The sequence below is a fragment of the Phaseolus vulgaris genome, chromosome 6, assembly GCF_000499845.2.
Source record: "Phaseolus vulgaris cultivar G19833 chromosome 6, P. vulgaris v2.0, whole genome shotgun sequence".
Classification (NCBI taxonomy): Eukaryota; Viridiplantae; Streptophyta; class Magnoliopsida; order Fabales; family Fabaceae; genus Phaseolus; species Phaseolus vulgaris.
In genome coordinates, this window is record NC_023754.2 from 3,335,381 (window position 1) to 3,351,260 (window position 15,880).

Here is a 15,880-nt window from a genome sequence, read left to right on the forward strand (position 1 = left end):
TTAATATATTTAATATTCTTTTTCAATTTAACACAAAAATATTTTTTATTATATTTTTTTAATTTTTATTAAAAATATATATAATTATGAATATTATATATTAGAAAAATTTAACTCAAACTTAAAAAAAAAATATCATAATTCATTATTTAAATATTTTTTTAATAACAAAAAATATATTTATAAGTTTTCATTTTTTATCTTTAAAATAATTTATAAATTCCCTCAAACCACACTATCATCCTTCTCCTCAATCTAAGCAATTGCATGTATTTTCTCTCATCCTCATAATCTTTCTTCTCCCCCACAAACCCCTTCTTCAATCCAAACACATTAAAAAAAAGATTATTTACTTATTTTAAAACAAACAATAAAATAAGAATAAAAATTTCATATTTTAGAGAAATTAAAGTAGAAAAATAACCACTATTTCCTCGTTTAGTAAAGAATAAAATAATCAAGTTTAAAGTTTTTAGGAACAATAATAATACAAAGTTTTTAAAAAAGATAAAAAAACAACCATAAAAAAAAAATGCATTCTGTTCTAGAATTTGAAACGGCTAATAATTTCCCGCACAATATTGATTTGGCCTCCGTCCCCTACTCTCCTGTAAACCAAACGCGCCACAATGGAACCTCCGAAGAACAACGCCCAAAGCGAAGACGAAACCACCGTAGCGCTGAAGAAGAAGAGGCTGCGGCGCGTGAGCTTCGCGGACAACGAAATCACCTCCGTTCATGTATTCCGCCGCGACGACGACTCCTCCTCCTCTCCCTCCGAAGCCCCTTCCGATCCCTCCATCGTAGGGTTTTTCCGCGACCTCGCCTCCGACAGCGAGGACGACGATAAAGAGCAGCCGCAACTCCACGAGGAAGCTGAAGACGGAAACTCCTTCCTCCGTCCAATCGGCTCTCCCTATACCGGCGGCAGCAGCACCGCCGACGAAGGCGATGGTGCGCTCCGACTCTTTCCTTTCTCTTCCGCGAAATTTTCTTATTCTCTCCGTAGTTTATTATTAATTTGTTGCTCCTGATGTACGCAGATGACGATGAAGACTTTCCGGGTCCGGTGTCGACGCATTTCATCAGGCCGGAGCGGTTGTCGGACTCCGGCGTCTCGGACGACGTGACGATGGACTCCACAGCGTTCTCGATGCATTACAAGAGTCTCGCTCGCTCGGACTCCGGCGACATCAAGACGCGCCAGTTCGACGTCACAACTCCGAACTCTCACTCTCGAGGAAGTTACATGGAGCTCACGGAGCGGAAGTGGTGCGGAGTGGTACTCGACGCACATAGCGCAGGCAGAGACTCCAACGACATGAGCATCGAGGGAGAGCACCAGAGGAGCTCTGAATACGACATACTAATCCCTCCAGAGGATGCTGCAATTTTGGCTCAGGCAGTACCCAATGACTCGTCGCAACGCAGCTTGGAAGGTTCGGTTGCGTCTCCTCCAGTCACTCAATCCCACCAGACACATCCTTCTGATTCTTCAATCGAGGTGAGCATTAATTGCGCTTGCTTTAGTAGGCACTTATAGTTTAGGAGTTCTTTTTTATTCTGGTCGAAACCGGGATTAATATCTCGTGTTTTACAGAAACCAAATGATGGACATCCTTTCTAGCTCGAGCTTGAGCCACTAATTGAATAAAGGAGACGAAAATAAGAGAAGTAAATAAAACAAGTTTTTCATAATTTAAAATTAGTTTATGAATGAACTAAAAGTAAGTTTATGAATGTATAGGTTAATTTTATTTTATGGTAATTTTTTCTTTTAATAATGTTTATGAAGATTTTTGTTCAAATTAATCATGAATATTCGGTGTGATTATTATGTGTGCATGTTGTATGCATTTGATTTGATTAATAGTATCAAGCTGTAGGTGTGCATGGTTTATTTGTGATGACATTTTAGTGGCTATCCTTATACTTGCTATTGCAACACTTGGGTTATGTGCAGAACTAATTCATGTTTGTCTGTTTTGTTTTTTCTAGGAAATTAAGGAGTCTACTAAAGATGCAACTGATGAGATTTTGCCAATTTGTAGACAACTGGACTTTGAGAATGGTAATAGAGAAACACCGCTGAGGGTGGGCGAACACAAAGGAATGGTGTTGGATTCAGATCGTAAGTCTGATAAAGTAGACCAAAATCCCATATATGGGTCTACGCCGTTGTTGTTGTCTGGAGGAAAACAGTCATTTACGAGGTCTTCTGTTTCATCTGCACATGCTGGAAACATCACTCCACGTTTAGAGCAATCTGTTTTATATGGTCCAGAGGTAAGTGTCGCAAATCGTGCAACTTCATCTTCTGCACTGAGCAGCATTTCGAAGATGGTAACTATCGAGGCTCCTGCCATCTCGAGTCTCAAAAAAGGAATGGACGTATTGAAAGCTAGATTTCCAAAATACTCTCCTGGATTTCCTTTGTCAAATAAAAAAAATCAAGAATACAAGCAAGATGACAGTCGCCGGACCCCTCTATTTAAAATCAGTTTAACTCCAGCTAGTAACACTTATAAAGGTTTGGCTTATAGCAATGATCGTGAAATTCAGTTTTTAAAAAGTATTTCCAAGTCAAGTCAAAATGAAGAGACCGTGAACACCAAGATGGATGAGGGAAACTTAAATTCAATTTCAGCTCATGTTTCTCAAAATGATGAAAATTCTATGTCTGCTGAAACGGGAGCTTCTCCCTCACAGTTGACTCTTTCAATGAAGGTGGGAGATGTGGACTTGGCAGATAGCACAAGGAAAGATGAAATTCTAGTTCCAAGTTCTCCTATCCAAGAAGTAACACCTCAGTTGTGCTCCCTGCAAGACGTGTCTCCCAAGGGTACTGTTGACGATCATGGTCCTGATAACAACTACCATTCAGTACTCAATGTATCTCAGAGCCCTCTTACCAAATCAGGTATTGGGATTTCTTCTGGGAAGAAAAGAAAAGGTGTTCAGATACTAAGAAATAGAGACAAAATAGATAAAATAGGGAGGATTGACAGAACACCAGAGGCTCATTCAAATGGGAGTGTTGATCTACAGTTAGTTTTGGAGCAAAGAGGTTCTGTGAGTAGGGAAAGAGGGATGCTTGGAGATCAGACTTCCAATGATGTGGATCTAGTACGATTACTGTTTTATGTTGTATTGTATATAGTTTCAATTGGTTAGATTGGCCTCTGAACTCTTCACAATTACCTTGCAGTTTCTTAAAAAATTCTTAGCCGGAACAAATCACTTGCTACCTCCTTCAATTGATAAGCTAAATTTAAGATTGGTATGTTTTAATTTTTGGGTGTAGACTTAGAAAATGATAGTATTCAATTGAAAATTTGGATATTGTTGCTTACTTTTTAGTTTTGATTGTTCACTTAAACATCTCATAGCTATTTATATTAATAATGCTTTAACCCCCCTCAATATTTAGATTGGCAGGTTGGAAGATATTTTGGTTAATCTACAGAAAGTTAAGGAGACAGAGATTATTTGTTCTGAGATTCAATCTCAGGTAATGAAATTTAATACAATTCTTTAGTTTATTATATTATAGCAAGCTTACATTTTACAGTGATTAGAACATGTTACTTCCTCTAAAGACAGTTTAAGCCTGGCATCTGTTTGCTCACATGACATGACACGGTTCTTGTTTTTTCTCCAGCATAAAATAACTGATCCTTTAAACATTCATAGAGACAAGAGGTATGCTTATGCTGTCTAAGTAACACCAAGGATTGAGAATTATGCTGTTTAATACATGTATGGTTATGGAACTGTTTTGAATATGATCGCTTGGTGATGTGAACTTAGAGTAATATTTTGCAGAGTTGCTGAAACAAGAATATTGCTGCATAATATAGCATATGAGAAGGCAAAATTACAACTATTGCTTATGAAGCATGACAAATTACTGGTATTCTATCTTACTTGAAAACATGTTAGTATTGAGCATTGCCCACAGTTGGTGATATGAACTTCCATTGCAAACAGAATAAGGTACAACAGATTAACTCTGGGCTTCAAGAGTGTGAGATGATAAAATTAAATTTCTTCCCATCCTCATCTAAACATGGGGCAATGGACACTCAAGCAAATGATAATTGTTCCGAGGGAAAATCTCAGGTATGATTATGTGTGTATGAAGTATTTTTGTAAATTGACCTGGAACTTGGAATGAGGTTGAAGGAGGAGAAATACAACTGTATACCTAAAAGCAATTCAAGTGAGAACTGTTCTGTTTGAGGAAGTTCTTTAGTGCAAATAAAGAACTTCTTGCTTCTTTGGTTACTGTTTCTTGGTCCTAATCTGATCCCAGTTCTATCAGTTTACTTCTTTTCAGTCTCCAGATATCATTTGGAGAATAGAGAATGAAAGATATTTGAAGAGATTGTGTCTATAGTACAAATATTGCAGTTATCATAAATTCCTAATTGCTGCAATTACGTGACTTTGTTAGTCAATGCCACAAACTTAAATGCAATTTCCTTATTTAATTAGTCTAGTATTAATATAGATAAAGAGTTAGTACTTTGTCTTGTGGATGACATCACATTACAACTCGTCATATCATTTTTGCAAAGAGTTTGTAAGTACAGACTACAAACAACTAGCATAAGCCTAAGCCCCAACAGAATTTCCTTCAAAGAAACTCCCTCAATTTAACACAATGAATCAGAAATCTGTCGCATCGTATTTAAGAAATACACAATAAAATAATTTATCACCAATTTATTGTAAAGGTCTTCCAAGAATAATGGTTAAACTCGGAGTTAGGTGGAGCAAATGACCCCTTATATGTGTAAAACAAGTAGCTCACCAAGAAGATTTGATGATTATAAACTGTTTGGATTAGCTTCTTTAGAAGAGCTTTTTAAGACAGAAAAATATGAAGAAAAAAACAAAATTAACTTCTCCACAAGTTAAAATTAGCTCACACACAAGTTAAAAGTAAAAGTTTGGAGAATTTTGAAGGAGCTAGGTGAGAGAGTTTTTACAAGTTAGTTGATATATAACCTAATTTTAACTTGTGGAGATGTCAATTTCAGTTTTTTCTTATTGTTCATTCTTGTAAGTCCTTATGTAGAAATTTGTCTGAAAATATTTTAATTATTTTGACCTAAGATCACCTTTTGGGAAAAGAACTTATTTAACTTCCACTATATCTTCAAATATGTTGATCCAATGCAAGTTCACAATTTAGCAATTAAGGATTTGTGTTATCACTTTTTGGTTATGGCGGAAGGCAATGGTGGATTTTTTTACCACCGCCGCAACAAGGCGGTAGCGATGCAGTCTTCCCATGGCAGCTGCTTTTGGCATCTCGAGATGCTAATGGGAAATGGAAATATCGAAAAAGACGGATAAAAAGATGGTGGCTGCGGTGCAAGGTGAGCTAGTGCGGTGGCAACAACGGCGACGCATGCTATGATGACGACGGAAAATGAAGAAGGGACTATGCGGCACATGAAGAAGATAGAAGACCCTAAACCTAATTTGAAAAAACCCTAATAAGTTTAGGCCTTTGGCCATTCCAACTTGTAACTAATAAAACCCTAAAACCCTAATTATTCAAATAAAATTTGAATGTGCTGTGTGGCTGCATGAGTTCTTAAACCTAATTAAGAGTTCAAAACCTACTTAAAATTAGGTTTTTTTGGGCCTATTTTTGGCCCATTTAAAACATTATAGGATTCACGAAAGAATAGTAAAGATAGAGAAAGATCACATGACCCTTTTATACTAGTTCAATTTCAATTTTTGAAAGCTACACCTAGTCTCCTTTTTGTATGCAACAATATCCCCCTTTTTGTCTTTGAACATGTCTAATTTTAATATGAAACCCAACTTTCATTGTTTTTTTTTTGATCAGCAAAGAATGAAATTAAATTAAGAGGGATACAAAAGGGGTATCCCAACCCTTTTACATAAACCAAACCACATTAAGAATCTCCAAGAATAAAGAGATGAACAAACACCCCAGAAGCAATAGATAGATAATGTTTGCTGCATAAGCTAGACATCTTATTCTAGCTAGCATCGTGCTCGTATTGGAATGCTATAAGCACTGCAAACTGCAGCTACAAGACCATTAAAATACACCAAAATATTGGTTATGTCCACCACCTCATTGACATTCCTTTTACCCAGCTTGCAGTGACACGATTGTAGCACTTGTCATAGAATTAAACACTTCAATGCAGCATCTTTCATTCGCTCCTTTTTGGACTTTGGCTTCCCCTTGTTTGCTCCTTTAAGGTCACTTTTTTCAGAAACCAACTTCCTACTTGCCAGGGTCTATCTCGCACTTAGATTGGTTGGAGTTTACAACTTCGACTGGATTCTTAATCCAATTCTGTCCCAACTTTCACTGTTTTGCTATAAATAATTGTTGAGATGTATTTGAGCTTTTTTGAGCAATGGTCATAGAAGCTAAATTTGGAACTTCAAATCAAAACAAACTCTTTGCACAATATGGTTACTAACTTCGCATTTTGAACATTTCTCCCCATTTTGTTACTGGGAGAAATCAATACAATTCTGAAGACCTGTAGCTTTTTTTTTTGCTTGTTTCAAAGACTTGTTATCCTCTTGATATGTAACAAAATGTTATACATTGAAATGATTTCTATTACAAATGATAGATGACCATAGTTTAAAGCACTCAACATTATAGTGATTTATGCTCAAATGTTGATATTTTAAATATACAACTATCATTAAATAACCATGCAATAATCAATAATGATAAATCAATTCTGTTCTGAACAACCAATGATCTGTAGAATGCATGATATATTTTCCTTTGCATTTGTTCCAAACTCTTGTTCATAGTCTGATGGTGTAACTTGATCATGAAAGGTTCAACCTGTTGTGCTGTTCCATTCATTTCAATTGGTAATATTTTATTGTTCATTGCTAGGTTTCTTGCAAAAAGGTATTGGAAAAGAAGCAGGAACTTGAATCTTTGGAGTCAAAAGCAAAATCCTTAAGTAAATTCTTACAGAGCCACTGCAAGATGAACGGGGATGAAAGCTATACTGACACCGTGAAAGCTGTTTATGGTTATTTTCAGAAGAGAATGCCTTGCAAGTCTATACGCCAGAATTTGAAGGTCTTATGACTTTAAATATGGTTCTTGTCCTCATACCAAATATAATATATTCTTTTTAATAATACTAAACATCATTTTTTTCTACTTTTTTGTTTTCTAGTTGTGGGAAATTGAAGATTTTGAGTGCAAGGATGGTTTTCACAAAGTTTGTCTCAACTATTGTGGTTATGTAACTCAAAGGTTAGTTAATTTTGCTCCATTTCCTTCTGTGGTTGAAGCTTCAGTGTATCTTTTATGATGACTAAATATGAAAGTTCCAACTTATTTTGATGGAATGTAGGGTCACTCTAAATACTGGTCAATCTAGGATAATAACATCAACTAGCTTGAATGATGCGAATATTGGGAAGGTAATTTAGTTATCAATTTTTCTGTGTTATTATAGCATTCAATATTCATTTCTAGTTGCAAGAAATAGATGAAATGTATTTCTGAAATGTGTTTACAAATGTGATTACAGTCTCAATTTATAGACTTTTTACAACCTAATTAAGGAAAGAAATAATAGGTAATGAGGCAAGACATGATAGGTAATTAAAGCTATACATATAAAATCAAATCACTAAAAGATATCAAATCTGTCTTAATAAATAGAGAATGAAATCTGCACTTACTTACGAAATAATTCTCCTAATTATGCAACATTCCCTTTTCTTTTCTACTATGGTGTGTCTATTTTTCAGACCTTCCCAAACTTGGATGCTTTTTCTGCATTTGTGTTTGTCTTAAATCCACATACAACTAAGAAGTTCATTGATTCATGCAGTATGGCACGAGAAACACAGGTATATACTTTATTTCTTATGAATATGATAATTTTCTTTTAGTAAGTTATTGTTGTTTTGTATTTCATGTTTTCTTGGATCATGGACCAAGAAACTTAAAACAATGCTACGGATCATGATTAAGCCATTGTATTGTTGACTGAGCCACAATTTAATATAAAATGGCCTAGAATAATAGTTATTGGTGGTGAGTCCCTTCCCGAGAGTGCCAAAAATCACCCATGTTTCACTAAAAGCCTCACCATGGCCTCCTTCCTCCACCTCAAGAATTGCTTCCTCTTTTCTAATGATAAACTTGTTGTTGGTCCAGTTTCACTCTTGACCACCAAGCTTGACACCATTTTTGTTCCTCCTAAACAAATGTTTTGATTAAGTGGTCCGGTTTCTTTGAAGGACATCTTATGGGAAGATTGGGATACACTTTCTGTAGCTTAGCACCTCACAAGGTGTTTTTCCTCGGGGAAGGGGATGAGTGGAATCTAGACCTAAGCAACATTGTAGGTGATAGAGAGCTGACCATGGATGGGGTAGGCGTTGATTCCAAGCCCAAGAAGCATAAAGGATGGGACAATTGCATACATTAGAATTTAGGATAATTTGCTAGTCATATAAGTTAAAGTAGCTAACATATTTTGAGTGCTTAGTGCACCAATCATCTACATTAGCTTGTTATTTGATTCCCTTTTCTATTATGCTTTGTTAGGCTCATCTCTTTATATAGAGTTTGCTTGAAAGAAAAAGATTGAATGTATTTACAAATGTATTTACAAATGTGATTACAGTCTAAATTTATAGACTATTTACAACCTAATTAAGGAAAGAAAGAATAGGTAATTAAAGCTATACAAATCAAACAACCAAAAGATATCAAATTTGTCCTAGTAAATAGAAAAAAAAATTGTATTAATTATGGAGTAATTATCTTCTGATTATGCAACACTCCCCCTCAAGCTGGTGAATGTATATCTATCATTTCCATTGCAAGTAAGATCTTTGAATTGTTTTGTGGGAAGTCCCTTAGTGAATATATCTACCAATTGGAGTCTTGAAGGGATATCCTCGATGACTATAAGACAATTATCCAACTTCTCCTTAATGAAATGTTGGTCTATCTCTACGTGCTTTGTTTGTTCATGTTGAACTGGATTGTGTGCAATACTGATGGCAGACTTATTATCATACGTCAGTCCCATAGGAACTTCATATTTTACTTTGAGGTCATTGAGTATGATCTTCATCCATAATAGTTCACAAACCCCTTGAGTCATGACTCTAAATTCTGCCTTTTCACTTGATCTTGTAACTTCATTTTGTTTCTTGCTTCTCCATGTCACCAAATTTCCACCCAAGAACATGCAATAGCTTGTGATGAATTTCCTATCAACAATTGATCATGCATAGTCAGTATTAGTATATACTTTCATGGATAAGTTTTCCCTTTTTTTTGTATAACAATCCTTTCCCACAGAGGCTTTTAAGCATTGAATAATTCTATTTACTGCCTGCAAGTGTCTTTCTCTTGTATCATGCATGAATTGGCTTGGCTAACTACACTAATTGCATAGGCTATGTTTGACCTAGTGTGTGATAGATAGATGAGTTTTCCTACAATTCTTTGATATTGTGTCTTTTCCACCATTGGGCTCTTCTCATCATTCCCAATCCTATGATTTTGCTATATTGGCATTCCAGTGATCTTACAACCCAACTTACCATTCTCTTTGAGGAGATCAAGGATGTATTTCCTTTGAGAAACAAGGATGTATCTCCCTCAAAGTCTGTTTTTCAATCTCATCATCACCTCTGCAATAATCATATCATCTACTTAGACCAAAAGAAGAGTGAGTTTTATCATCCTGAGTTTGCCGCTACCCCAAAGATACCATAGCTTGAGTAAACCTTCCAAACTAGGCACAAGGTGATTGTTTAAGACCATACAAGGCCTTCTTAAGTCCCCACACCTTATTCCCTTCATCAATAGCACCATAACCAGGTGGAATCTCCATGTATACTTCTTCCTCCAAGCTTCCATGCAAAAAGACATTTTTAACATCAAATTGATGCATCTCCCAACCAAAGTGCGTTGCCAATGAGAGAATAATCCTGATTGTATTCATTTTTGCCACTGGAGCAAAAGTCTCCTCATAATCGATCCCATAGGTTTAGGTGTAACCTTTTGCAACCAACTTTGCCTTATACCAATCCAGTGTGGCATTAGATTGATACATAACTATGGATATCCACCTACAACCCAATGGATTCTTATCCTTTGGTCTCTCTGTAATCTCTCAACTCTCATTCCTTTCTAATGCACCAATTTCTTCATTCATGGCTCAAACCTAGTTCTCATCTTTTAAGGCTTGTATTGATGTGTGGATTTTGATAGATCAATAGTGGAAAGAAAACTCCGGTGCTGCATAGAAAGTTTTTCTATCCATCCTATTTGTTCAAGTTGGTATTAGAGTGGATATGATCCTACATTATCTTCATCATTGTCTTTGTTGCTCTTTGTTGCGCTGCTGCCACTTGACGCTGTTTTGTTAAAAAAAAGTGTAGGGTTAGATGTGCCTCGAGGAGCGCAACCCAATCGGTGGTCGTGCAACTAACTGATCATCCATGCGTTGATCTACACACTTCTTGTTTGTAGTAGAAGAAGTTAAAAGATTCCTAGTGGCAGACTTATTAGAGGAACTCAACAAGAAACTTGACAGATATTATATGGACTTGATTAAGCCTACATTTGGATTTTGATCATGTTCGTTCTATAGATTGTTTGATTACTAGATTCATTTGTGTGCCTAACCTAATGAAGGATGACAATCAACCTGAAATTATTGAAACTTCCGCAGCAACAATCCCTCATAGAAGAGAAGGTCGGAATATACAAGGAGGATGTGGTGGTAGGTGTGGAAGTCCTCAATGGTCATATTGCAAGAGAATGGGTCATGCCCAATAAAATTGTTATTCCTTGCATGGCTTTCCAAGCAAAGATGCTTATGTATCTAAATTTAAAAGATCATAATCTAAATTTTTTGATCAAGAGTACCAAGAATTTTTAGGTACAAGTCTGAGAACTCAATCAATTAAGGTCAATCCTCTACAATGCCAAGTGTGTCAACTCAACTGCATGCATTTCTCAATCTGTGGAAGGTCATAGTACATGGATTTTGATTCAGGTGCCTAAAACCATGTCTCTGGTAACATTTATTTATTTTCTTCCATTTCTTACCAAAAAATTCCTCATGTTGTTACTCTTGCCAATGTATCCAAAGGGGCATATCAAGGAATTGGCCAATTTTCTTTATCCCCTTCACTAAATTTAAATTCCGTCTTGTTCATTCCTCATTGTCCTTACATATTAATTTTTGAGTCAATTGACTCTTTAAACTATTCTGTGACTTTATTGTTAATTCCTTTGTTAAACAGGAACATGGTATATAGGTTGTATGATTGGAGAAGGACATGAGTCACAGGGTCTTTATTATCTAAAACCAAGTCCTTCAATAACTTGTTTGCAATTCCAACCCCAAAACTTTTGTCTGATCGTTTGGATCACCCAAGTTTATCAAAATTGAAGATGATGAATCCTAGTTTCAAACACATTCAAGCTTTAGATGGTGCTTGTGTGAGTTAGAACAACATGTTGGATCTTCTTTTTCTAAAAATTCTTAATGTAATTATGTTTTTTCTAATATTCATTGTGATATTTGGGACCAAGTCGTGTCACTTCTTTTGGTTTTAATTATTTTGTAACTGTCATTGATCAATCCTCTCTGTGTACTTGGGTTTATTTAGTGAAAGACAAATCTGAACTTTTATCCATATTTATGTCTTTCTACAAAGAAATTAAAAACCAAATTGGAAAGATAATTAAAATTCTCAAAAGTGGTAATGATAAGGACTATTTTTCTGTTGCATTTTCTTCATTCTTGTCTTTCCAGAGAATTTACATTAGTCAATATGTCCTTACACTCCACAACAAAGTGGTATATTAAAGAGGAAGAATAGGCATCTTATTGAAATTGCACACTCTCTAATGTTGAATTCAAATGTTTCTGTTCATCCATGTGGAGATGCAGTCCTTACTGCTTGTTTTCTAATCAATAAGATGCCTTCTTCCTCCATTGAGAATAAAGTTCAGTATTCTATATTTTTTTCCAAATGGTCCTCTATACCATGTCTCTCCATGTGTGTTAAGGAGTACTTGTTTTGTTCATAATGTCTTCCCATGCCTTGACATGCTTTCTGCAAAGTTGTCCTGGGATATTCTCATCTTCAGAAAGGGTATAAGTGTTACACTCCCTCTACTAGAAGGTATTTCATGTTTGCTGATGTTACTTTCTTTGAAGACACCCCTTTTTTCTTGTCATCCATGGAACAATATTCATTTGTTCCTGTGATCCATTGATTATTCATTCTTCCTCTTGAACTCGAGCTCAAAGTACAGAAGGCATTGTTCTACCACCTCTTCTCACATATTAGTGTCGAGCACAAATAACTCATTCATCCTTTCCCGAAGATACTCGTGACTGATATCCTTCACCACTAGATTCCCATACCATGGATCCTTCATCCTCATCGCCTTCTCTTGACTTTGATCATGCTTGACTTATTGCTATAAGAAAAGGTATTAGATCTACTCGTAATGCATATCCTATTTATAAATTTTAAAATTATCATCATTTGTCTCCTTCATCCTGGATAGCGACAAACTATGATTGATGAAATGCAAGTGGTACTGGGGAGCCTGTCCCTCTACCTCTTGGTAAGAGGCGTGTGGGAGCTATGTTGTTAAGGTTGGTCCTACTAGTGAAGTACTCTCAAAACTCATTTAGTAGCTAAGCGATACACTTAGATTTATGATCTCAACTATTGTGATACTTTTTCTCATGTGGATTAACACTGTTCATCAATTAATGGTCAAAAACCATTGGAATCTCATTGGGTTACTGCCAAACGCATACTATGTTATCTTAAAGGTTATTCACTTCGGTCTTCAGCTTTTGCCCGTCATGCGTGATTGGGTTGTTGATCCCATGTTTGCAGGTCTACATCAGGTGTTTCTATTTACTTGGGTTCTAATCTTCATGGTGGTCCCGCAAGCAGCATGTAGTTGCTAACTCTAATATCGAAGCTTAGCATAAGTAGAGCTGTCAATTCAAGATCATTGTGTCACTGCGTTGCCTCTCCTTGGGGTTTTCCCTTTAGGCATTTACGAATCTAAGGACCTAAAATGGGCTAGCCAATATAACCCAAAAAGTGAACATTTGAAGTTGTCAAAGTCGTGCAACTTTTGCAGCACAGCACTCTGGACAGTTTCAAAACTTGCATAGATGTGCCAATTTATTGCATGGGTGCAAGTTTTGCAGCTTGAAAAATTAACTTAATGTAGAATTCCTTGTGAGGTTATAAAGAAATGATTGAAACTGGGAAGACACATACCCGTGTGCATTAAACTAATTATGAATTTCACTTGAGAATCCTTGAAAGATGGAGAAAATGTCCAAACGATTTATTATTAAAATTACCTAGGTTCATTAGGAAAAATGATTAACAATAGTGACGAAATAGAAATAAAACTAAGGTTTAACATATATGATCCAAAATATCATAGTGAATTAAAGGCAAAAGTGACTCAACATGTACATTAACAGGAGGAGGATGGTAAGTATGACAATAATTGCTTAATTGACAAGAGACGTAATTGTAGAGAGACTAGGAACCAAAGGACTAGGCTGTTCGAGGTACATATGAGCTAGAGTGTTCTTTCTACATCTTCATAGGTTTTCAAGAATTAAAAAATAGCAAATGATGAATACTATTATCCAACCTGATGTGCTGGCCTGCTATTCGATGCAGATAACAAGTTCACTGTTAAGTAATTTGCTAGATGTGGTTGAGGAGGTTCAATCAGCTCGGATAGAGATTAGAAATTTGGTCGACGCAAAGTTCTATGCTCATTCAGGTAAACAAAAGTTTTCCCTACTCTTTAAAATATTACTTCTTTAAATTCATATCCCATTTCAGCCTTGGAGTTGAATCCTCCATTATATACAAAAATTCTTCCGATAATTGATTGATGCTACCTTGCATTTTCATTGAAACATTTTGATGAGGAGAAACTGCATTTTCACTTCGATTCATGCTCTACTTTTGCAGTTCAGAGGCTTGATTTGCAGCTGTCTTTCATTGATTTCCATAGTGGGAGGAAGGTGAAAGCCGTATTTGATATAACGAGCTTAAAATGGTAAACTTTTGCTTCCTTTTTGTTTTAATTTTAATTTTAAATTCCATGTCTTGCTGAGAGTTGGTCCTTTCTTGATCGGAGTTCCATATCCAATCTTCATTCAGATTTTGCATTCATACTTTATATGCGTCTGCAAATATACCGAGTTGGTCTGAGAAGGAGAGGAGAAAACGTGTCGCGGTTACGTATCATATTGAATATTTAAAACCATATTATATCATATAAAATATAAATTAAAAGGCCCCAAAACACCAAATTGAGGTATTAAACTCGTCCAAAATTCAAATTATTATTAGAAATAATTAGAAAGTGTTATGGTTGGACCTACCGGGTAATCACTATCAGGTTATCATACTGCCCACAAATTTTAGACCCTTAAGTTCCACGTTTGAAAAGTTTACCCAGGTTTTTTGGATTTTAGTTAGATTCGAAGCCTAAATTATTAAGAATATGATTACTATCATTTTTATTTTTTAGCAGAAATTTAATCTTTATTCTGACGTGACAATGCTCATTGATCTGAATTTATTATTATTATGTTTTCGTTTTTGGTTAAATGTCTTGGCCTTTGCGATTATAGACAAGGATTGATTTGAAAAATGGTTTGTGAGCAGTGGGGTCTATCCTTCTGGGGTGGTTCCATATGAAATATTGGATTCTTGTGGTGGGGAAGAAAAGTCTCTGCCTTCATCGCTTGCAGATGAAATCAAAACTGCAACAGAGCGTGCGAGAGATGGATATTCAAGAATTACTAACCTCTGTAGATGTATTTCCCACGCAGTTCATTCAGGCTTCCTCAAAAACCAGATGGTTGGAAATTAGGGTTGCCATTTTGCGTTCAACATTCGTGGTATTATCCACTGGATAGTCCTGCAATGGGTTTCATGCAATGTTTTCGTGGAAATCGGTTTAGACAACTGATTAAAACGGACATTAAAAAACAATGTTTTTATCCTATAATCAATTTTTTACTTATTTTAAGGCTATATTTATTACCATGTTTTTTAATTGGTTAACAATGTCTCACTAGGTCTCTTAAAATAAAGTTATAATTGGGTCTTTTGATTTTGTAACTTCTTTAAAACCCTAAACCATAGATCATATATTTATTTTGGAGATCAATTGAATTCTCTGTATAAGATGAATGATCTAGCAACAATTTTTTTTAAGTTTGAAAACCAATTTTGGTATTTTTAAATAATTTGAGCACCTATTACTTAATGTAATAATTTTATTTTTTTCTAGATGATTAAAAAATATTTTTAATATTAAGATAAAAAGATAAAATGAAGTGAATATGATTTGTCTATCATCTAAAAAAATACATGAAATATTAAAATTTTAGTTTGAAATCCTAAGCAATTCAAGAACCTGCTACTTAATGTAATAATTTTAAATTCGGAGATTATTTTCGCAACATTGTTTCTTAAATATTAAAATGTAAAATAAGAGAATTTATAATTTAGCCAGCATTTGTAAACAAGAGGAAACAAATGGCTCAACTAATGAACTGTCTGGCTTTTTCTCCTTGTTTGTTCTAATTTAAATGAAAAGAAAGTATATTTTTACAGAAAGAAAAAAGGATATAAAAATTGTCATCGATACAACGATGAATCGTAAAATTTTAGATGTAAAAAGTTATATGTTTCAATTTGTTGGAGAAAGAGTATTTTTTTTTCATATTTTTAAAAATTTGTGGTAGTTTATATTTATATTTTTTAAGAGTTTAGGGTTAAG

At 35.1% G+C, this 15,880-nt stretch overlaps 1 protein-coding gene across 4 annotated transcripts; it reads left to right on the plus strand.

The window, feature by feature from the left end:
• Positions 1-536: 536 nt before the first annotated feature.
• LOC137830948 (uncharacterized) lies at positions 537-15,129 on the plus strand. 4 transcript variants are annotated; one of them, XM_068638377.1, is made up of 15 exons: positions 537-954; positions 1,044-1,504; positions 1,999-3,126; positions 3,209-3,280; positions 3,431-3,511; positions 3,662-3,702; positions 3,826-3,913; positions 3,991-4,122; positions 6,920-7,111; positions 7,212-7,291; positions 7,392-7,461; positions 7,795-7,896; positions 13,756-13,861; positions 14,056-14,143; positions 14,758-15,129. In XM_068638377.1, the coding sequence occupies exons 1-15, from the start codon at positions 630-632 to the stop codon at positions 14,963-14,965; spliced, it is 3,174 nt and encodes a 1,057-aa protein (XP_068494478.1). In that variant the 5' UTR covers positions 537-629; the 3' UTR covers positions 14,966-15,129. The 4 variants fall into 4 exon arrangements, 3 of the variants coding, with proteins under 3 accessions (XP_068494478.1, XP_068494481.1, XP_068494480.1); XR_011084293.1 differs by having other exon boundaries at positions 551-954; positions 7,878-7,896; XM_068638379.1 differs by lacking the exon at positions 7,795-7,896 and having other exon boundaries at positions 552-954.
• Positions 15,130-15,880: the final 751 nt, after the last annotated feature.